The sequence below is a fragment of the Leptopilina boulardi genome, unplaced genomic scaffold (genome assembly GCF_019393585.1).
Source record: "Leptopilina boulardi isolate dan_hultmark-lab unplaced genomic scaffold, ZJU_Lbou_2.1 LbouV2_353, whole genome shotgun sequence".
Lineage (NCBI taxonomy): Eukaryota > Metazoa > Arthropoda > Insecta > Hymenoptera > Figitidae > Leptopilina > Leptopilina boulardi.
Window position 1 is genome coordinate 92,973 of NW_026137922.1, and position 23,229 is coordinate 116,201.

Below are 23,229 nucleotides of genomic sequence, written 5' to 3' on the forward strand. Positions count from 1 at the left end.
TGGATCATTTTTTGCAATTCTGTCAGCAAACTGTCAATGGGCATCTGAATGAAATCAGGTTTCGAGTAAAACCAACTCAGCGCCTTGCCTTTTAATTTGGAGCAGATAAGAATCCTCGCAGAGTCGTCATCCAAGTTATAGGTATCAACAAGTATTTTCACCTGTCGTTCCCAGCTGTCAAAATTCCCACCAGTGCCGTCGAATGTGCTCAGCAACTCTCCAATTTTCGTAATACACAATTTCTGCTGGCTTATGTTGAATGAGGACCTTCCAGGTGAGTCATTGCGATGGCTCCCCACTTCTTCTCGGATTTCCCCCAACCTTCGTCGTTCAAGTTCTAATGCTCGCCGTTCTTCTTCCAATATGGCTGAACTATTCATTTGCGTTGAACTTCCGGGTCTCTCTCTCTATTTAGTCTCACTCTTTCCAGCTCCTGCCTAGCTAAATCCAGTTGCCTTGCCATCTCCACTCGCTCGGCTCTGATAGTTCTCAGCTGTTCGTCATAATTTTGTCCTTGGTCTCTGCTTGCTACTGATTCCTTTAGTTTTTCCAGATCGCTCTTCAACGCTTCCACCTTGGCCGATAGGTTTTCATTTTCCAGCCTTGTCTTCTGCAACTCTTCTTGTAGCAGATTATGTTCTGCAACTTGGTTTTTTTCTTGAATAAAGGCTTTCCAACTCTCTTGCTTGTCAATTTCCTGAATTTTGGCGACCAGTTCCGCTTTATTGCCCGTGGAGCTCATATTTTTCCAACGTAAAATCTCCTTCAATTCTACCACAGTAAGGTCTTGTAGCGTCGTCGCCATTTTAGACACGTGCACAAGTCCCTTTTTCACTTTTAACTCTTCCACAAAAATTAAACACTGTTCAATTATCACAAAGAGGAAAAGAAAATATTTCTTTCAACATTAACAATTTACAATTCACAGCTCACAATAAGTCTAACCGTGGTCACTTCACAAATTATCGAAATTTCACTTTAAGAACACAGAAGCCGTAGCCATTTTAAAAATTTCGTACCGAATCACTCACTTTTTCGGACTAATTTCTAATTATTTATACCGGCGCAATGGATATAATCCCACTTCTGAAATCTGTAGTGCAATAAAATAAATAAAAACAAACATAATTTAAAAGAAAGTCAGGATATATTTTAAGAAAATTGTCACTCCTTTATAATATTACTATACATAGTTTTTCCGACAAGTATAAACCACGGTCGACGAGCTTCTGCCCATCTCCTCTTATCACTTTCCTTTAATCGGACATAATCGTCTAAATTCGTAATTCTCTTCGTCAAGTCATTCGTCATTTACTTTCTAGCATTCGCGTACATTACACATATTACACTGCGTAAAGTATTGTTGTTTGGTCTAATCTGTATTTCAATACCAGCACGTGCTGCTATCTTTTGCACGTTGTTGTTAATATCCTCAATTCATCCATGATGAGCTTGCACTCTCTACTGACTCAACTTTCTGAGTCACTGACTTATATAGAGTACAATTGTGGTAAAACAAATGCTCTGCTTGCCCTCATTTAACACCCGAATGGTTTGCGTTTTGACAACGTTTACATTTATTCGAAATCTCTAAAGCAACCAAAATATAAATTTCTAGAGAGAATTTTAAAAGCTGTAAAAGGTGTAGAGTACTACCCGTTTAGCGAACATGAAGAAGTAATATTACCGAGTGAAGCTCGACAAAATTCAATTATTGTCTTTGATGATGTTGCCTGTGAAAAGCAAGACAATATTAGAGCTTTTTTCTGTATGGGTAGACATGGTCACGTAGACAGTTTTTACTTGTGTCAATAGTATGCACGTATTCCTAAGCATCTAGTTCGAGATAATGTAAACTTGCTAGTGCTTTTTCGCCAGGATGAAAAAACATGAAACACGTTTATGATGATCATGTAAATACCGATATGTCATACACACAATTTCGTGAATTATGTGCAGCTTGTTGGAATCTCGACAAACATGGATTTCTTGTTATTGATAAAGAGAGTGATATAAATGAGGGCAGATACAGAAAAGGTTTTGACTGTTTTATTGGTCTATAAATATGAGTAATATGCATCGTATTGCGTTAGTACTGACCTTGACAGTACAATGTTAACATTTCAAAAAGAAAAGAAGGTCCTTCATCAAATTGACAAAGCCAACGAGGCGATTCGACGTAAACATCGAACGCTTATGCTGGGCAAAGAAGCTGCTGAACAAACTTTAAGTACAACATTTAAACCGATAGTTGTGCCACTACAAAAACTTGTTGAAATGTCACATAATCCACCGCGAGTAAAAGCAGAACCTACAAAACATGAAGTTCAAAAAGAAGAAGAGGATAATGCTTCCTTTGCAACTGCTACGGATGAGGAAGAAGATGACAGTCTGCTTGACACTCATGATGCAACAGCATCAACACTAAAAAGTCCTGAAACTTATGATTACTTAACAAATAAATTTCTCAGAATGTTGCAACAAAATCGCAATTAATTCTTGGACATGACTTACGGCGTTCGAAAACTCGATAATAGTATTCTGATGATTGGTGATACACCTATTCATTTTGAGGGACAGTACATTGACGTTGGTGGTAAACGTTACCTTAAAACTGTTGGTCTAATGGAACTGCTGTTTCGACAAACTCCTGATGAGTCATTAATAAGTGATGCTGATCTCAACACATACAAGGAGATTATAATTGACACCAATGCACACAAGAAGAATTACAGTTCCAATGGTCCGACTCATACCAGCAGAAATCTCAAGTATAAAAATTTTATTGACAAATTGATATCTACATCTCGCAGACGGTCCGCAACCAGTGGCGGTACATTACCCAAGTTCATGACAAATAGAAAAAATGTCAACACTGACTACGTCTACTGGGATGATCCGAATGAGCTGGTAGACCGACTTCGTCTACTAGTTGCATCTCAAGCAGCTGGAAATCCTAGTTACAACAATGAAATAATTTCCATCATTGAAGAACTTCGTGAATCAGGAATCATATATTAATCGTGATTGTTATCAATATTGCTCAGTTTAAAAATGAGTCTTGACGTGTTTGGACGCCATTTGGAAAGAGCAACAGCAACAACTATAGCCAGTCGTGGACCACATGGTGTAGAATTCAAAGTCAACGTGGATGGTAACTACGACATAGAAGGCAAAAGAATTTGCAACGTTGCTGCGGCTGTAGCCGAAGACGACGCAGTGACATTAAAACTGACACAGCATATGATAGAGTACGAAGTACGTTTACTGTATCAAGTCACATCGTCACAGAGGAAAGAGATTGATGACACTAACCTGTTACTAAAAATTCACGAAGACACTGTTAATGTAAGACTAATTAACCTGGAACATGAAATAAATGGATATTTATCATATCGCGAAACGCTGAAATTCTTAAAGAATTGGATACTCGTTTAAGCGTTTTGGAAAATGAAGACAAAAAGTTGTCAGTAGTGATGGAACTTCACAAACCGGCTAGAAAAAACTATCCACGTCGCCGTGTGCAAATGCGTGGTATTGATGAGACTTGGCAGGCAGATTTAGTAGAAATGATACCTTATGCCAAAGGAAACAAAGGCTAAAAGTACTTGCTTACAGTAATCGATACATTTTCAAAATACGCATGGGTAAGTAAAAGTGACAACGATGTTAGTGCAGCAATGGAATCCATACTTGAGAAAGGACGTGTTCCAAAAAATTTACACACCGATCAAGGAAAAGAATTTTACAATACAACTTTTAAAAGTCTAATGTCACTTCATGACATTTACTTGTATTCAACACATAGTAATATAAAAGCATCTATTGTTGAATGTTTTAATCGTATCCTTAAAAACAAGATGTGGCCACAATTTAATTTAAGGGGAACCTACAAGTTGATAGACATTTTACCGCAACTTATCTCGCAGTACAACGGAACAATAGATCGAACAATTGGTATGAAACCAAAAGACGTCACTGCTGCTAAGGAGAGGACCTCAAGCGACGTTTTATCGCATTACGAAAAATACCCATGAATATAAAATATTTACATTAGGCGTTTATTTATTTAGCAGTTTATATTACAAATAGAAAACACCTCTCCCTTTCTCATTCTTCCATATCATTCTCTCTATCTATTTATCTTATTTTATAGTGTCCCCACGCAAGGGTATCAGTTGTATTTGGTAGTAAGTAACGCTTATCATCATATGGAGTACGAGCAAGTTTTGTTTGTCGAATTGTTTCTACATTGTGTAATCGTGACCAGATAAGACGTTGCATTCGCGTTTGTTTACTATTTTCTCGAAGACATTGTTTGAAATCGTTGAAAGTAATAGTTTTCTTTATAACATTTGATTTTAATCCCTTTGCTTTTTTAACATGATCGATACCATTCACGCGTACACTGTACATTTTACTCCGCAGGCAAACAAACTCGGTTATGATTTTACCGCTACATTCATCTTTCATAAGATCTAACACTTTTTTGTTGACCTGTGGCATTCCGTACACATTGTCTATAGGGTAATCGGAGGTGTCTTTGTCGATGTCCTGCTGCATTATTTCGTAAACGACATTACATTTTAATTCATAGATGAAACTATCCGTATACGTGTACAATAATTTACAATTTTTACCATACTTTTGTTGCATATAGTTATAATGAAATTCATACATAAGTATATTAGACACATCAAGTACAGTAAGACCAATGTAGATTGGTTTGTTGAACAAAACTTCCAATTGTCACGGTGGTACCTAAAAAGTTTAAATTTTGAGTTTTGTTTTCTTGTGGTAAAATTTACTTCTTGTAAATTTTAATACAATACTTTGATAATAAAACTCAATTGTCAGCATAATGCGATGGGAACGGATTCGTGACTTACTCTTGAAATGTCTTTTTTGCACATGTTATTGTTATTACAAATGTCTAAAATGAAATGTCATCACCAATAAAATACGTGCATATATTCTAACATTGTTTAAAACTCCTACGGGCATCCGTAATTAAATATAACATTGAAAAACGAACATTATCTCCACATGGTTAATTGAAAATATATGATTTTAGTACTGTAAATATTACAAGCGTGTTGGTGAACATTGCAACTGCGTTCGGTATGTTGCGGCAATGTTCCCAGTTTAAAATTGCAAAAAAAAAATTTAACAAATGAGAATGTTGCGAGTGCCTTAACGAACATTGCAGCAACGTTCTGAACGCATTGAACGTTGCGGCAATGTTCCCCACTTAAAATTGAAGGAAGTAGCGAACGACAATGATGCGAATGTTGCCAATATGTTAACAAACATTGCGGCAGCGCCCTGAATGCGTTGGACGTTACGGCAATGTTCCCAAACCAAAATTGTAGAAGTTAGCGAACGAGAATGTTGCGAGTGCGTTAACGAACATTGCAGCAACGTTCTGAACGCATTGAACGTTGCGGCAATGTTCCCCACTTAAAATTGAAGGAAGTAGCGAACGACAATGATGCGAATGTTGCGAATATGTTAACAAACATTGTGGCAGCGCCCTGAATGCGTTGGACGTTGCGGCAATGTTCCCAAACCAAAATTGTAGAAGTTAGCGAACGAGAATGTTTCGAGTGCGTTAACGAACATTGCAGCAACGTTCTGAACGCATTGAACGTTGCGGCAATGTTCCCCACTTAAAATTGAAGGAAGTAGCGAACGACAATGATGCGAATGTTGCGAATATGTTAACAAACATTGCGGCAGCGCCCTGAATGCGTTGGATGTTGCGGCAATGTTCCCAAACCAAAATTGTAGAAGTTAGCGAATGGGAATTTTGTGAGTACATTAACGAACATTGCAGCAACGTTCTGAACGCATTGAACGTTGCGGCAATGTTCCCCACTTAAAATTGAAGGAAGTAGCGAACGACAATGACGCGAATGTTGCGAATATGTTAACAAACATTGCGGCAGCGCCCTGAATGCGTTGGACGTTGCGGCAATGTTCCCAAACCAAAATTGTAGAAGTTAGCGAATGGGAATTTTGTGAGTACGTTAACGAACATTGCGTCAGCGCCTTGAGTGCGTTTGGCGTTCCAACAATGTTCCCAAGATAAAATTATGGAAGCTATTGATTGCAGATAATGACAATAGGTATTTTACTCATGTGCGGTTCGCTATTATCGCTTGCGGGTATTAAATGAGTATAGATAGGCGTAGAAACCACATTAGAAATTGGACTTCTTGCGAATTATGGAAAACGATGGTTAAACAAATCTACGCGATGAGCTTTTTCTTTCAACGAAATTCTTCTGCTTCCCATCCTTTCTTACTTTACCCCCCGCCTTCTTTTTTATTACGTATTCTGGGCCTAACAATCTTACATGCCCATGATAGTACAACATCAAAGTTGTAATTGTCGCAAATAAAAAAGGGGTAAAAATACCCAAAACCAAACATTTTCCAACAAGGAAAATTCATAAAATAGATCCAAAAGAAAAACAAGTTTTTTTCAATAATAACTCATGCTTGATTTTATCAAGTGTATATTATTATAATTGAATTTAAAGCAAACAAAAACTCAGCAATATTGGCATAGTAACAGGCCCAGAGCTCACGCCTCATACACGTGTTAAAAACCCTTAGTCCACAAAATTTTCCCACCTGAAGTCTCTAAACGTTCATATAAATGAGTATCGCGGATGTCAATTAATTGCAGTACAACTCTCATTCGCGAGTCAGCTCTGAAATTTTTCAGATGCATAAAAACGATTTGAGACGCCGGGACTAAGCCCGTCCGTGAGTCGGATTTTCAATTTTTGCAATCCACTACATAGATAGTGATTAAAATTGGACGGACGAAAAGTTAAAGTGAATAAAATAATAATTTGAATAAAATAAAATTATTGAATTTTTGTCTTTTTGACCGGCCAGTCTGAACGTGTGGTGCCTGCGCTGTTTAGATTCGGTGGACCTGTAAGTGCATTCTTGTGCGCTACCACTTGACATTTTCGCGCTTTGATAAGTGTGTACATTTTTCCGCCCGTCGGATAGCAGCTCGACGCCTCGCCCTCGTTAGCTTGCGACGGTATCATAAGCAGTAGAGTAAGTATTTAAATATGTATCGTTCCTTCTTATCTTACTATATTATTTTTATAATTTAAAGTTGAGATTTCTGTAGATAAAATAAATGTATTAAAGGGTCTTAATTGTTTTAATGTATTTTATCCCTTAAATTTATTCTCTAATAACGTAACTTGGCAGTTTCTTTTAAAATAGGATACACGATCCCATAAAATAAACGGAATTTTTTTTAATTTCGGCAGCTTGGTGCCTCCAGGACATAAGAGATAATACTTTTTATAATTAATAATTTTTGGTTCGTAAAACCAATCTTCTCAGTTCAACAGCAACAAGATTTTCTCTAAAAATCGCTCGACTTTGGAAATTTGGTTTGGCTATCAAAGCTTCAGCTCCATACCTACCCTCCCATTTCGTTACGAGTTTAACATTGACATATTTTCGGACATTTTCCATCGTTTTACCGTAAACAGCATTATTCATTAATTTGAATAAATTTTTCTCAAAATCATTACTACTCTAAGAGTAGTATTGCAGTCGATATAATTCTTGAGCCATGTTGATTGCTTAAATCTTAATAGTCGATGTATCGACTTTAATACTAACCCGTTTGTTAGAGCCTGTTTGAGAGCACGATAATGAAGAATGTATTTTCGCTTTGGTGAGAGAGTGGTAAGAAGCTTTGCTTGACTTGATCCGGGTGGACTTGCATGTTCTGGACAAAATGGAAGATCATTATGCTGATCGTGGAGCTCTTGTGGGTATTCTAAGTCGTCTTCCAGGATGTAGCCGTATGATGAATCATCCGGAATGTTAAAATCAAAGTTATTGTCAACAATAGACACCCACTTGAATTCTCCGTAGGGTATGGATTGTCCCATTGTCGATCCATACAAGTTATTTTCATCCAAGTACACAATGTAGACGCGTGGTGCCGTAATTTTCCCCAAATCTCAAATGTCATAATATTCATTTGACATAAAGACAGTTGACATAACCAATATTTGTCATAATTTTTTTGGTCATAATTTTACTTTAGCATAAATTTTAATTGACATACTAATTATTCAGCATAATTCGCATTTGACAGAATGTTTATTTAGTATAAGTTATATTCGGTATAACTTTCAATTGTCATAATTTTTATTTGGCATAATATACATTTGTCATAATCTTTATTTGACATAATTTTCATTGATCATAATTTTAATTTGGCATAATTATCATTTATCATAAAATGTATTTGATATAATGTTTATTCGTCATAACTACTTTTTGACATAATATTTATTGGTAATAATTCTTAACTGGTATAACGCTAATTTAACATAATGACTATTGGACTTAATGCTCATTTTTCATAATTCTTAATAATCATAACTGTCATTTGTAATAATCACTGTTTGATATAATGTTTATTATTAATAATCAGCAATTGACATAACGCTTATTTAGTATAATGTGTATTTGACATAATGTTCATTTGTCATAATTTGCATTTCACAAAATGCTCATTTGTCATAATTCTTATTAGTCATAATTTTCATTTGTCATAACTATTTTATGACATAATGTTTATTTGTAATAATTTTTAATTGGTATAACGCTAAATTAGTATAATGTGTATTTGACATAATGTACATTTGTCATAATTTTCATTTGACATAATTCCCATTTGTCATAACTTTATGTGTCAACGATTTTTTGCTGTATCTTCCCATCCTTGGTTTTTTAATTAGTAGTTTGTATATGTTGGTAAAGTAGATTAGGTGGCGCTGTCTAATATTTCTGAAATTAATTCTATCTTGCTTTTAAATATGAAAAATTACTTTTTTTTCCAAGTTACAATTTTAATATTGTACAATTTTTTAATGTCATCATTATTAATATGAATTGTCATATTATTTTTAAAAAAATGTAATTGAATTGTACAATATTAAAATTGTAACTTGGAAAAAAAGTAATTTTTCATATTTAAAAGCAAGATAGAATTAAATTCAGAAATATTAGACAGCGCCACCTAATCTACTTTACCAACATATACAAACTACTAATTAAAAAACCAAGGATGGGAAGATACAGCAAAAAATCGTTGACACATAAAGTTATGACAAATGGGAATTATGTCAAATGAAAATTATGACAAATGTACATTATGTCAAATACACATTATACTAATTTAGCGTTATACCAATTAAAAATTATTACAAATAAACATTATGTCATAAAATAGTTATGACAAATGAACATTATATCAAGTACATTTTATACTGCATGATAATTATGACAAATAAAAATTATGAACAATGAACATTATGTCAAATTAAAATTATGTCTAATGAACATTATGTCAAACTTAAATTATGCGAAATAAACATTATGTCAAGTGCTTATTATAAAAAGTTAACATTATGTCAATCAGTAATTATGACAAATAACAGTTATGACTAATAAGAATTATGACAAATGAGCATTATGAGAATTGTAAATTATGACAAATTAACATTATATCAAATAACTATTATGTTAAATTGAATTTATGCCAATTAAGAATTATTATAAATGAAAATTATATTAAACAATCGATGTGACGAATAAACATTATATCAAATATATTTTATACTAAATGATAATTATGCCAATTAAAAATTATGACAAATGAAAATTATGACTAATAAGAATTATGACAAATGAGCATTTTGTGAAATGCAAATTATGACAAATGAACATTATGTCAAATACACATTATACTAAATAAGCGTTATGTCAATTGCTGATTATTAATAATAAACATTATATCAAACAGTGATTATTACAAATGACAGTTATGATTATTAAGAATTATGAAAAATGAGCATTATGTCCAATAGTCATTATGTTAAATTAGCGTTATACCAGTTAAGAATTATTACCAATAAATATTATGTCAAAAAGTAGTTATGACGAATAAACATTATATCAAATACATTTTATGATGAATGATAATTATGCCAAATTAAAATTATGATCAATGAAAATTATGTCAAATAAAGATTATGACAAATGTATATTATGCCAAATAAAAATTATGGCAATTGAAAGTTATACTGAATATAACTTATACTAAATAAACATTCTGTCAAATGCGAATTATGCTGAATAATTAGTATGTCAATTAAAATTTATGCTAAAGTAAAATTATGACCAAAAAAATTATGACAAATATTGGTTATGTCAACTGGTTTTATGTCAAATGAATATTATGACATTTGAGATTTGGGGAAAATTACGGCACCACTCACTTAACGTTTGACATGCAAATGCTGACCATACGGTTTGCGCATGTTTATAGTCATCGTCAGTAATTTTGATTTTCGATCGAATTGTGTTGCTACATCCCTAATGATGAAATGAGCATCGTATCCACTCAGGTTATAAAAAACTACTGGTACCACACTACAATCTTGATAATTGAGGTTGCAATGCTCGTGTGCAGCCTCACGATATTTTTCAGTGAGGTGGTAGTGATCGCGTACCTTCCTCTGACGCGTACTCAGAGGCTTCTTACAAATATGACAAACTGTTGCACTTACATAGTCTTCTTTTTCTGCAACTGTTAGTTGATACATAGGCACTGGAATTGATAGAATGTGTTCAAACTCTAAAGCTATTCACTGCAACTCCAGGGCAAACCATTTTGCTGGATCAACATCTTCAGGACAAGAATTATAAATTGATAGGGTGCTATTGAAACTACACTTCAAGTAATAGCCAATATCAAACACTTGATGCTCTTGAATAACTTCAGTGTTGGACTGATTTGAATTCTGATCTTGTGTGACAGGCTTCAGAAGGGATTCACAGTCCGCGTAAATTATAAAGGGCACTTTTTCACAATTTTTAAAGTTGGTAAATTCAACAAAGTTTTTTCCAGGTTGAGGAAGAACAATTTTGCATTCGTTTTTTTTACACAATCTTCCATGTGAGTTGATGATTTTTCCTCTTGTGAAAAATAATTTTAATTTGTGAAAAGTTACTTTTTTCTTAGACAATTGACTACTTACTAAACGTGACAGATCCTTAATCCACACAGTAATGAAAGTTTTGGTTTGCAAAAGATTGATTTTGATCATCTTCTTCATCACTACTGTCATCGTTCCGATAGCATTCTTCCACTCAGAGCAAATTGGCATGCTGATCCTTTTTATTAGATGTTAAATGCAACGGGATAATAGAGAATATTCCTTTCTTTAAATGAGACCGTATACATTGATTGAGACGTCAGTTTGATTTTCAAATTTCTTAATTTGGTGTATTCCAATTGGAAATGTTATATCATTAAAATTAAGTGTATCTTGAAATGGTCTATAGTTGGAAACACGATATGTATGCCTGTGATGAGTAACAGGATGTAGTGCTGATAAAATGGCCCACTTGAAGCATTCCCAATCTTTCTCTGTTTTGATGGAATTCCGCTTCCTTGTTTTAAGAGTTGCGCAAATTAACGTTCTCTTTGATCACCTTCTCTGAATTTCTATGAATTTCGATGACCTTTTATGACCTTCTATCACCTTCTGTTAATTTCTATTACTTTCAATGATCTTCCATGAACTTCGATAACTTTTGAGAACATTCCATGACCTTCTATCACCTTCTCTGAATTTCTATGAATTTCGAGAACATTCCATGACCTTCTATGACATTCAATGACCTTCTATGAATTTCGATTACCTTCCATGACTTTCAACAATATTACCTATAAACCTTGTCGGTAAAACAGGGACCACCCAACTGATGGTAAATTAGCACGGACTCAAACCCGCGAAATCTACCTTACCGACTGAGGTAGGTAAGTGGCTCCGTACCCGCCTAGCTATACTACTGATACCACTCCGATATCAAAAATAAAAAAAGTTGAATTTTTCAATTTTATATGTAATTTATTAACATTAAAGAGTTTAAAAAGTTAAACATTGACGGCGTGAGCTAAAAATGAATCACGCATATGAATTTGTAATGCTAAAGGGTACTTAAACGTGTATAAAAAGTGACATCAATGTGCTTGCAAATTAAAAAATAAATTTTTTTCTTTTGAAAGTTAAAAGTTTCGTGGATTTGCCCATATTTTCTTTTCTAGGATCTTGTACAAGTTCTGGTACAAGAACATGTCTCAATTCCGGATGCTAAACTTGTTCAAGAACATCCCTTGAGTTTAAACCTAAGATTCGTTAGCTTACAGCGTACACATCAGGTGAGGTTAAGGTAAGCTGCAAATATCCTCTTTACCGCAAGTTTATAAAATTTTTTTAACTTTTATCATTATTAGAAAATTAGTTTTTATAATCATGGATTTTGTTTGCCATTTTAAGAATTAATTTACAAATCAATTAAAAAAGTACAATTTCGACACGGGGTTGCTAAAAATTATTTTTATAAACTCTTAAATAAAAGTCTATATAAAACTTCCGAATACAAATAAATTAATTAATTAAAATCTTATTTTAAAAAATCTTGTACACTGTTTAAATTATGCAGGCAAATCCCCTATATTGCAACAGTAAACCAAACAAATAAGATGGAACACGAGCACATGAAAAACAGAATGTAAACACTGGGTACAATGCGCAGCATGCGAGCGCAGAGGCCATGTTCTTTTGCTATCACTTTGCGCGCTTTTTTTGAAATACGAAATTATTAATTAATATATTAATATATTATATTATATATTAATTAATAATAACAATTAAATTTTTTCAATATTATATATTATAAATACTAAATATATTAAGAAATTGAAAATTGAAAATAATTATTAAAATAAAAAATCCAAGTATTGATAACAATGTTATTAAAAATATTATGGTACACAAAATTTTAAAAATTATAGCTCTAATTAGTTCCCTAATTCTACCTTTACTTATAATCTATACATGAAAATGCATTCAGTGCCGCTCAGTTGATTTTCTCTACCATACAGAATTTTTTACGTTGCAAAAAGTTTTGCAATTTTGTTTCTAATAATGATAAATCACTAAACAAAGACATTTTTTAAACCTTATATCCTATACTTATAGAATGTTCGCAGAGTGAATTCAAAAAAAAAAATTTTAATTGCTCTTATTAATAAAAAAAGTTTTCAATTTTATTTGGTAAATTTATAATTAAATATATTTTTTTAAAAAATTATCATCATATTTCAATTGCACATATATCAGTTGAAAGGTAATTTTATCACGTTCAAAACGCTGTATAAAAATTGTGATGCGATAATTTTTGACAAAGATAGATCAATTGTTTTAAAACACTGCCTTTTTTAAAAATCCCTGGCGGAATGTATGATGCAAATGCTCCACGAAACTCGCGGAGCATTCGTGGAACACGAGATTAAGATTTAAATTCTGTCTAAAATGTATAAAAAATGATGAAATTGATAGTATAAATATTAAAATCAATAAGTTTTATGCATTTTAAAATGATTATTGTTAAATAATTATAAAAATTTAATGTTGCTTCCTCGTGGAGGAAGCTTTGTAGTCCTTTAGTATATAAAAATTTTCAAAATGGCGAAAACAAATTTTTCTCTATATAGAAACATGTTATATGAGATCCTGATCAATTGTCCGGATGTAAGTATGTGTGTTTGTGTGGACCCCTTTTTGTGAACACGATAACTTTAACAGGATTTGGGTAAAATTTGATAGACTTATTTATCACATTAATATCTTAAAATAGACGAAAGGATTTTAAAAAATACCGCAAAAAAAATTTATCGTCTTTTTTCCAAAAAAATTTTTTTTAATCGAAATAATTTTTAAATAGGAAAACTTAAGGTGATATATAATAAAATCGTATTCCTGACGTCAAGACAAATCGATTGGTATATATAAAGTATAGATTTGATTTAAATTTAAAGAATTAATGAAAGTTAAAAAATCAAAAATTCACATTTTAGCTATAAAATTTTGTATTTTTTGAAATTCAAGTGTATAGGGGAGTGTGGTCAGGGTTGGACATAGTTTTGACTTTTCTCCATAACTTCCCCTGTAAGCCGAATTTTGAGATTTCTTGCATATGGTTCGAAAGATCTACAAAAATGTAATGTTTTTGACGAACATTGTAAAAATATTTGACCAAAAGTTTCGGAGTTATAATCAATAAAAAAAAAAGTAGTCAGGGTTGAACCAGGTAGTCAGGGTTGAGCCACTACTGTAGAAAAGTCAATAAAATATGAAGACGAGTATGAAGATATTAATAATGACCTACAAATGATAGAATGGCATTCAAATACACTTGTACTGAACTGAACTGAAATAAAAACACGTTTTTATGTAATTTTTAGATTTTCGCTTGTATCGCGAAGCTGGTCTGAAAAGTGAATAAAAATATTATCAAAAATTTGTATTTCCTTTCTTTCCAATGGAAATAATGTTTTTGACACCTCTTTAAGTGGACAAATGAATTTCTATCGCAAGAACCCTTCATAATTGCAAAATTTTTTGGTGGCTCATCCCTGACTCACGCGTTGTTTAGCGTCACATCATACACAAAAATAAACGCGTGATCCAAACACCATATTACGTTCCACATTTTCATATAACATCTTAATGAACAATTTTAGTCAAGTTACTTTGTCTTTGACATATTTTTTCTGCACTTAATTGTCTTCTTTTGAAACAAGAAAAAAGTTTTTTGTTGAGCGTACAGCACTGACTTGCATAATACGTCATTATTGTTCGCACACTTCACTACAACGTATGTGAAAAGTTCGCTGACATTGCCAACAAATACTTACATACAAAGACAGATGGATCTAGTATGATAAAACAAAATAAACGCGATGGCTCAACCCTGACTACTCTCCCCTATATGAAATAATTTATTCCTTGCATTAAAACGAATCGATTGGTATATATAAAGTATACATTTAATTTAATTTTAAAGAATTAATGAAAGTTAAAAAATCAAAAATTCACATTTTAGCTGAAAAATTTTGTATTCTCAAATGTTGATATTATTATATTATTTATGTATGTTTAATTCAATGTTAATGCTTTCTCCACGAGGAAGCAAATTTTTTTGCTGATCGTAAAGAGGAAGCAAAATGTTCATGTAATAAACATCTGAATTTACAATTTGTTATTAATTTTAATCTATTACAGTTTACTCTCAACAGTTGTCGACAAAATCAATAGAGACGCGCTTTTTAGCAGGTAGGTAGCAGCACTCTTTTTTTATTTTTAAATTTATTTCTGTATTTTTTATATCAAAAGCAAAACTCTTATTTATTAAACGGAAATATTGGTAAAAAATATATTATTTTATCAAAAAATTTAATATTTTAATAACAAATATTGGTGTAAAAAATTGAATTTTTTTATCTTAAAAAAGTTATATAAAATTAATTTTAAACGGAAATAATGGTGAAAAAATGTATTATTTTGTCAAAAAAATAAATATATTAATCAAAAACATTGGTAAAAAAAACAATTTTTTTCTCTAAAAAAAAAGTTGAAAAAAATTAATTTTAAACGGAAATATTGGTGACAAAAATTTATTATTTAATCAAAAAAATTAATAGGTATATTATAAAAAATTTTGGTAATAAACTATTTTTTTATTAAAAATATTGTTGCAAAAAATTAATTTTAAACGGAAATAGGTAAAAAAATGTATTATTTTAGTATAGGGTCAGTTTGGGTAAATGGGGACAGGGTGTAAATGGGGATAAGAGGTTTTGGAGCTTAATTGACAGTTTTAAAATTAAGTTCAACGTCAATATTTTAACCTCACATCACCTGCAAGAGGTTTTGAGTATTGCCAAGCTTTTATCTTGACAATTGGCAGCAAAATAAAAAGAGTTATAGCTCAATGCATAAAAACTTAAAAATCAAAGTCAAAGTGTTTCAGTATTTTGTCGAGCATTTCAAAGAAAACAGACTTAAAAATCATACCAAATTTTTTTCTTATTCCTTATGACTCCTATAACAGAAATTCACTTGAATTTTTGGGGAAATGGAGACAGCTTGTCATTATTAACAAAGTTAACAAAAATCAAAAATTCATGTGAATTTCTGTTATAGGAATCATAAGGAATAAGAAAAAAGTTTGGTATGATTTTTAAGTCTGGTTTTTTAAATGCGAGACAAAATACTGAAATAAAAGAAAATAAAAAATTTTTATTTGGTTCAATTATTATATATCTACTACAAAATTTTTTCAAGTTGTTTCATCCCTTAATACAGTAATATACTTAAGGAAACTTTTTTCTTAAAACTTTCTTAGAAACTGTACTGTCCCCATTTACACTAAATCTTCTGAAATTTTTTAAATTTTGGGGTAAATGGGGACAGTCAGTTTCATGTATTTAAAGATTATCTATTTTTTTTTGCTGCATAAAATTAATCCTGGGAATGTAAATAACATCTTAAAAAAAATAAACCCGCAAATATTATCTTTTAAAGGAAGAAACTTATGTAATTTGTGAAAAATAGTTATTTTGTCCCCATTCACCCCAACTGACCCTAATTATAAATTTTTCAATCAAATATATTGGTGAAAAAAATTAATTTTTTTATAAAAGAAGGTGAAAAATATTAATTTTAAACGGAAATATTGGTAAAAAAAATTTAATATTTAAACAAACATATTGGTGAGAAATTTATTTTTATATTAAAAATATCGTTAAAAAAATGAATAATTTTTTCAAAAATATGGTTAAACAAAGATTAATTTTTATTTATGTGAATTTTTAGAGGAAATATTCATAAAATAACACATTTTTGCACAATTATTTCCGTTTAAAATTAATTTTTTTCAACTTTCTTTTTGATAAAAGATTGTTTTTTTCACCAATATTTGATAGGCACGGTTTTGTCATCTCGGCTACTATGATAATGACAGACTTCGAATTAGGAATCATTAGAGCCGCAGAGACTTTGGAAATTATTGTGAAATGCTGCTTCTTCCATCTGAAACAATCCGCTTATCGTCGAATACAATCAGAAGAGCTACAGCAAGCGTATAACAATCCAGACGACCGTTCCATAAAAGAAGCAGCCCAAATGATGTGCGCAACAGCTTTTGTTCCAGTTGACGACGTTAAAATGGCTTTCGACAAATTCATGGAAAAAGTACCTGAAGCTTTCATTGACATTGCCGAGTATTATGAGGACACTTACGTGCGTGGTAAGCCAGCTCGTGGAAGACGTCGGGCAACGCAGCCGAGATATCCTCCTCAACTGTGGAACATGCATCAGGCAGTTAATCAAAAATTGTCACGAACAAATAACATGTCAGAAGGGTGGCACAATCGGTTTGCTGTCGTGGTCGGAAAGAATCATCCAAGTCTATACGCATTCCTGGTTGAACTTCAAAAGGAGCAATCGGATACCGAGACAATGATTCAGGAATTAGACCTCGGTCGAAAGATCCGGTGAGCAGAAAACATGTCTCGATTGAATTACGAAGAGAGTATATACAACCTGGTACAAGAATACGAAACGAAAAAGGAAAACGGCCAAATTCTGGATTATCTTCGCGCCATCGGACACAACATAAAATTTTGATTAAAATTTATAAAATTAAATATAAATAAATTTTTATGGAGAAAATAATTGGTGGATAAAATGGTAGTGGACATATAGTCCGGTGGAGAATGAAGTAGTGGAAAAATAGGAGTGGACAAAATGGAACGGAGAAAGTGACGCACTACCCTGCCACCTACCTGCTAAAAAGAGAAGCTGTATTTATTATCGACAAATGTTGATAATAAACTGTAATAGATTAAAATTAATAAAAACATTAAATTTTTATAATTATTTAATAATAATCATCTTAAAAAGCATAAAACTTATTGATTTTAATAATTATACTATCAATTTCATCATTTTTTAAACATTTTAGACAAAATTTTAATCTCAATCTCGTGTTCCACGAATGCTCCGCGAATTTCATGGAGCATTCGCATCATACAATCCGCCAGGGAATTATTCATAGAATAAAAATTACTTCTGGCTTAAAAGATTCTCATGTCAAATTGTTTTGACAAACAAAAACAACAACACACAAAGTAAAAAAATTGACATTTATTTAATCAAGATTGAAAAAACTGGTTTTTACTAACCAGTGCATTTTGATCCATGTCGACGTTCTTATACTTTTATAAGTATAACTTTTATACTCTATAACCCTTTTACTTTTAAATTAAAGACATGTTATAAATATACAAGACGACAATAATTGTATAATCAATAAATAAACAAATCATACGATGTGGACGCGTCTGGTCCAGACGAGGGTTTCATCGAATGTTTTTTTTCTCAATAATATTATATATTTTTATTACATTAAATTTCTTTACACAAAAAGGAACATATAGAGAAGAAAATTAAAAAAAAAATTATTTTTTATATAAATGAGGGAAAATTCCTGAAGTGATCCATCTTTAAAATTGAAGGTTTTCTGATCGGGCTAAAATTTGCACAAACTTTAGTACTATGGGTGAGTACTTTAACCATAAATTATTATTAAGTTTTATGCAAAACTGTAGAGGGGGAAGGGAAATTTTTTTTGACCTTTGTTTTCGGAAGGTTTTTTTCTGTTCTTTCGAATGGTGAAATTTTTTTTTTTTTGATTCACAATTTACTAATGTTAACCAATGTTAACTAATTGTTTATTAACAATTTACTCATCCAAAATACTTCCAAAAGTGCTGGTTGGATGCGGAATTACGTTAACTTTCAATTGCTTATTTCGGAATTACGGTAACTTTAGTTGTTTGTAAAATAATTTATTTGTTATAAGCCGAAAACCTTCAATTTTAAAGTTGGATCACTTCAGGAATTTTGCCTCAAATATATATGAGGTAAAATTCATGTAGCGTACTAAGTGAAAAAAAAGTTGATCGAATCGGGCTGTAACTTAACTAGGGATGAATACTTTAACCCCGAAGTATTGTTAGATTTTTTAAAAACTGTCGGAGAGGGAGGGGGTTGAATTTTTTTGAAAAATTTAAACAGTGAATTTTTGAAAACTTGTAACTTTTAAACAGAAAAAAGAAAAAAAAATTGCGATGCTAACCAATTGTTTATTAACAATTTACTAATCCAAAGTACTTCATATAGGGCTCGTTGGATGCGGAATTCTGTCCACTTTCATTTAGTAACGTTAGAGTTACGAAAACTTTATTTGTTTATAAAATATATTATTTTTTATTAATATTAATTAATTAATTAATATCTCTAAAATAACAAAAAGGACATCTCAATATTTTTTGAGGTAAAAATGCACATTTTTTACTTTAAAAAAAAAATAAATTACAAATAAAGACCGAACTTAAAAAAAGTCAAAAAATTTTTGATTTAAAAAAAAGGTCCAAATTTTGAATTTTTTTTCACTAATCGAAACAGCACAAAGAAACCTTTGGAAAACATATATGTCAAAATTTGTTTCTTCTACTTATATAATATTTACAATTTGTAGTTAATTAATTAACTATTAAGGTTAATAAAAAATGATATATTTTATAGACAAATAAAGTTAACGTAATTCAGACGTTACGTCTAAAAGTACGTCAATGAAAGTTGACATAATTCCGCATCCAACGAGCCCTGTATGAAGTACTTTGGATTAGTAGATTGTTAATAAACAATTGGCAAACATGGCAAATGTTTGTAAAAAATCTTCTAATCCAAAATAAAATAGTCCATATAGGGCTCGTTGGATGTGGAATTACGTCAGCTTTCAATTAGTACCTTTAGGATTGCAATAACTTTATTTATTTGTGAAATATTTCATTTTTTATTAACATTAATTAATTAATTAATTAATATCTCGAAAATAACAAAAAAGGACATTATGATATTTTTGTGGTGAAAATACACATTTTTAGCTTTTAAAAAAAAAAAATTAAAATGACCGAACTTAAAAAAAAGTTTAAACAAAGTTTGATTTTCAAAAAAGGGTCAAAATTTGAATTTTTTGAAAAAATTTTTGCACCATTCGAAAGAGCAAGAAAAAACCTTTCAAAAACATGCCGGACAAATTTTTTTTCTTTTTTCTGTTTAAAAGTTACAAGTCTTCAAAAATTTACTGTTTAAAATTTTCAAAAAAATTCAACTTCCTCCCTCTTCGACAGTTTTTGAAAAAACCTAACAATACTTCGTGGTTAAAGAACTTACCCCTACGGCTAAACTATGTGCAAGTTACAGACCGATATAGTTGCAAAAAAAAACTTTTTATAGAATATAAGATATTTTTCATTCTTTTGAATTCCAGGAGTGGGATTGCAAATAACGACAGCGCTACGAAGATTTCGCTACGTGCGATTCAAAGCTACATTCACTTTAAAAAATTTTCTTGCTATCGGGTGACTAAAAATATAGTGTCATTTTGATAGATTTAGGTTGGTACAATTGTTTTTCTGTGTATTTTTTTTCTCATATTTGCTTTATTTTATAATTTAACAATTTTTTTTAGAATCAAGAATGTATCAAATTCATAAGGATTTCCCACGATGAAGAAATGAAGCAATTTAAAGAAGTATCTAAAAGGCTGACAAATTTTTCAAGTGTAACACTTCAATTCTCAAAAATTATAAAAAGGCAATTCGAGGCAACGATAATTATTAATATTATTATATTAACACTTTTATTTCCAATTTCTATCCTCACAAAAAATCAAGAAACTAATTCGACTTTATCCAATAATAATAAACTATTTACTCTTCTTTTTTATATTAATAATTAAATATTTATTGGCATGTTTTGTGAGTTAAAGAGTTTTTCAAAAAATGAAAATTTAAATTAATTTAAGTTAAAAAATTTATCAATTTTTAAATTTAGGCTGCTAAAGAATATCCTAATTTTAAATCTCATACAATTATTAGTTTTAATTCTTGCAATAAGATTAATTTTCTTAATTTTTATTTATTAAATAAAATTAAAAACATTTCCCTTTATAAATTATTTTAACATTAAACTAGATAATTTATTTTTAAGGGGACTTTCTGGTTTAGAATTGACAAAAAAGGAAGGTTTTAAAACTTTTATTGTAAGAACAGTATTAAAGAAATTGTAAAAACTATTTTTGGACATTGTAGCACATTGCGTAGAGAAAATTTAAAAAATATGTTTGAGTGTATTTAGTTCAATTTCATAGCTGTAGGTGGCGTCTTCCAAAAGATACCTTTTTTTTGGTACGTTAGTTTCCGGGCAACCTGTAATACATAAATTCAAGTTCCAAACGGGAATCTCTTCATGAGGATTTATTCTGGGGCCTAAACCTCAAAAACGATTTTTTTTAAAGGTTTTTTTATTTTTTATGTACATTTTTCTCAAAAACTCGCAAAAACGCCGTGTTTTTGGGTCAATTTACCTCCATATAAAAACACAGGGGGTAGAAATATGAGTTTTTAGAGGTTTAGGCCCCAGTTTTTTAAATAAAGAATCGAAAAATTTTTGGGATTTCAAAATCGGTTTGGTAGATTTCGAGAAAAGCTCTGTACCAGTTTGAAAAATGAGTTTTCGAGAAAAACGCGTTCAAAGTTTTCATAACATAGTTCATTGAGTCATGAATATCAAACAACTTTTTATTACAACAGAACTTCGTATCCCGCTGTTTTTAGGGTCGCTGATTACGAATTTGATGTCCGTTTTGGAAAATTCAAAATGGCGGATCCAATATGGCGGACGAAAAAATAAAAATTCAACCGGATTTGTTTAAAACTTGCTACTCGGGGGTTTTTGGGGTCGCTGATTACGAATTTGATGTCCGTTTTTGAAAATTCAAAATGGCGGATCCAATATGGCGGACGAAAAAATAAAAAATCAACCGAATTTGCTTAAAACTTGTTACTCGGGGGTTTTTGAAGATAATGTTAAACTAATAGCATATATGAACAATTCGACAGTATTACTTTCAAAATTGATAATGAAGTATTTGATTCAAACGCAATGCTTTAAAATTTTGAACATATGCTATTCATTCAACAATATCTGCTTTTGGCAGCCCGCAATAGCATATCTTTAGATTCTATAGCATTTTTTTTCAGTGTATATGTATTTAAAACGTTCCTAGAACGTTAATGTTTTGTGCCTATATTCATAACTAGCAATCTCAAAAGGCCACAAGTAACCATTTTCAACTAAATTTAATTAATTTCTTAATCTTTGTCCGCCATATTAGATCCGCCATTTTGTATTTTCAAAAACTGACATCAAATTCGTAATCAGCGACCCCAAAAACCCCCGAGTAACAAGTTTTAAGCAAATCCGGTTGAATTTTTATTTTTTCGTCCGCCATATTGGATCCGCCATTTTGTATTTTCAAAAACTGACATCAAATTCGTAATCAGCGACCCCAAAAACCCTCGAGTAACATATTTCAAGCTAATATCAATAAAAGAGGAACACCAAATATGTAAATAAGATAACTGTAGATTGTTGTTGAAATACATACCGTCATAAATATTGTTATAACTTTTGTTTTTGTACATATTTTTTAAAAAACGTTTTGGGACAGTAATTCTATGATACTATGGAACATTTTTAAGCAAAAAAAAAAAAATCGATTTTTTTGAAATTCTAAACCAGAAAGTCCCCTTAAAGTTGTTATTTATTAAATTAATAGGTTATTTGCAATATTAAAGTATAATTTATTTCGTCACTAGTTAATTATTTTATTTGAAACTAACAGTTGTCAAACATGAAGTTAGAGAATTGATTCCACCTTCATGTTGTATTTGTTTGCTACGTAGATAAAATATTTTAGGAAGTTGACATGAATTCTATGTCAATGTCCTTATTTAGAGAGGTTATGTTTATAGTTTCTTCTAAATTATCATCTTGCAGTTTAAGCTTTGAAGAAATTGTCACGGTATTTTATTTTGGCCATGATTTGGAACAAATTTCACTAAAAATATGTAAGTTTTTAATTCTAAATAACGAAAAGCGCTACATAGCGACTAGCGCTATTAGTAATCCCACTGCAGGCTTTTTACCGAGTATTCTACACTTCGTTCTACATGGGACTTACTAACTGCCGGAGAAAATTATATTTCAGTTTTTTGTCCAAAAAATTTTTGAAGTTTTTTATAGAACATTTTATGGAACGGCTTTATACAATTGCGATATAAATATTCTCTTAAATCGTTTTTTATGGATTTATAAAAATAAAAATTAAATTTCTTATTTCAATG

At 31.0% G+C, this 23,229-nt stretch overlaps 1 protein-coding gene across 1 annotated transcript; it reads right to left on the bottom strand.

Annotated features, from left to right (window-relative positions):
- Positions 1-376: 376 nt before the first annotated feature.
- Positions 377-805, bottom strand: LOC127286369 (differentially expressed in FDCP 6 homolog). The gene has a single exon (XM_051312768.1). The coding sequence runs from the start codon at positions 803-805 to the stop codon at positions 377-379; it is 429 nt and encodes a 142-aa protein (XP_051168725.1).
- Between the last annotated feature and the right edge of the window lie 22,424 nt (positions 806-23,229).

What these genes read in the sequence shown, in the direction of transcription:
- LOC127286369 (XM_051312768.1), bottom strand. Translation starts at nt 805, where the DNA reads ATGGCGACGACGCTACAAGACCTTACTGTGGTAGAATTGAAGGAGATT.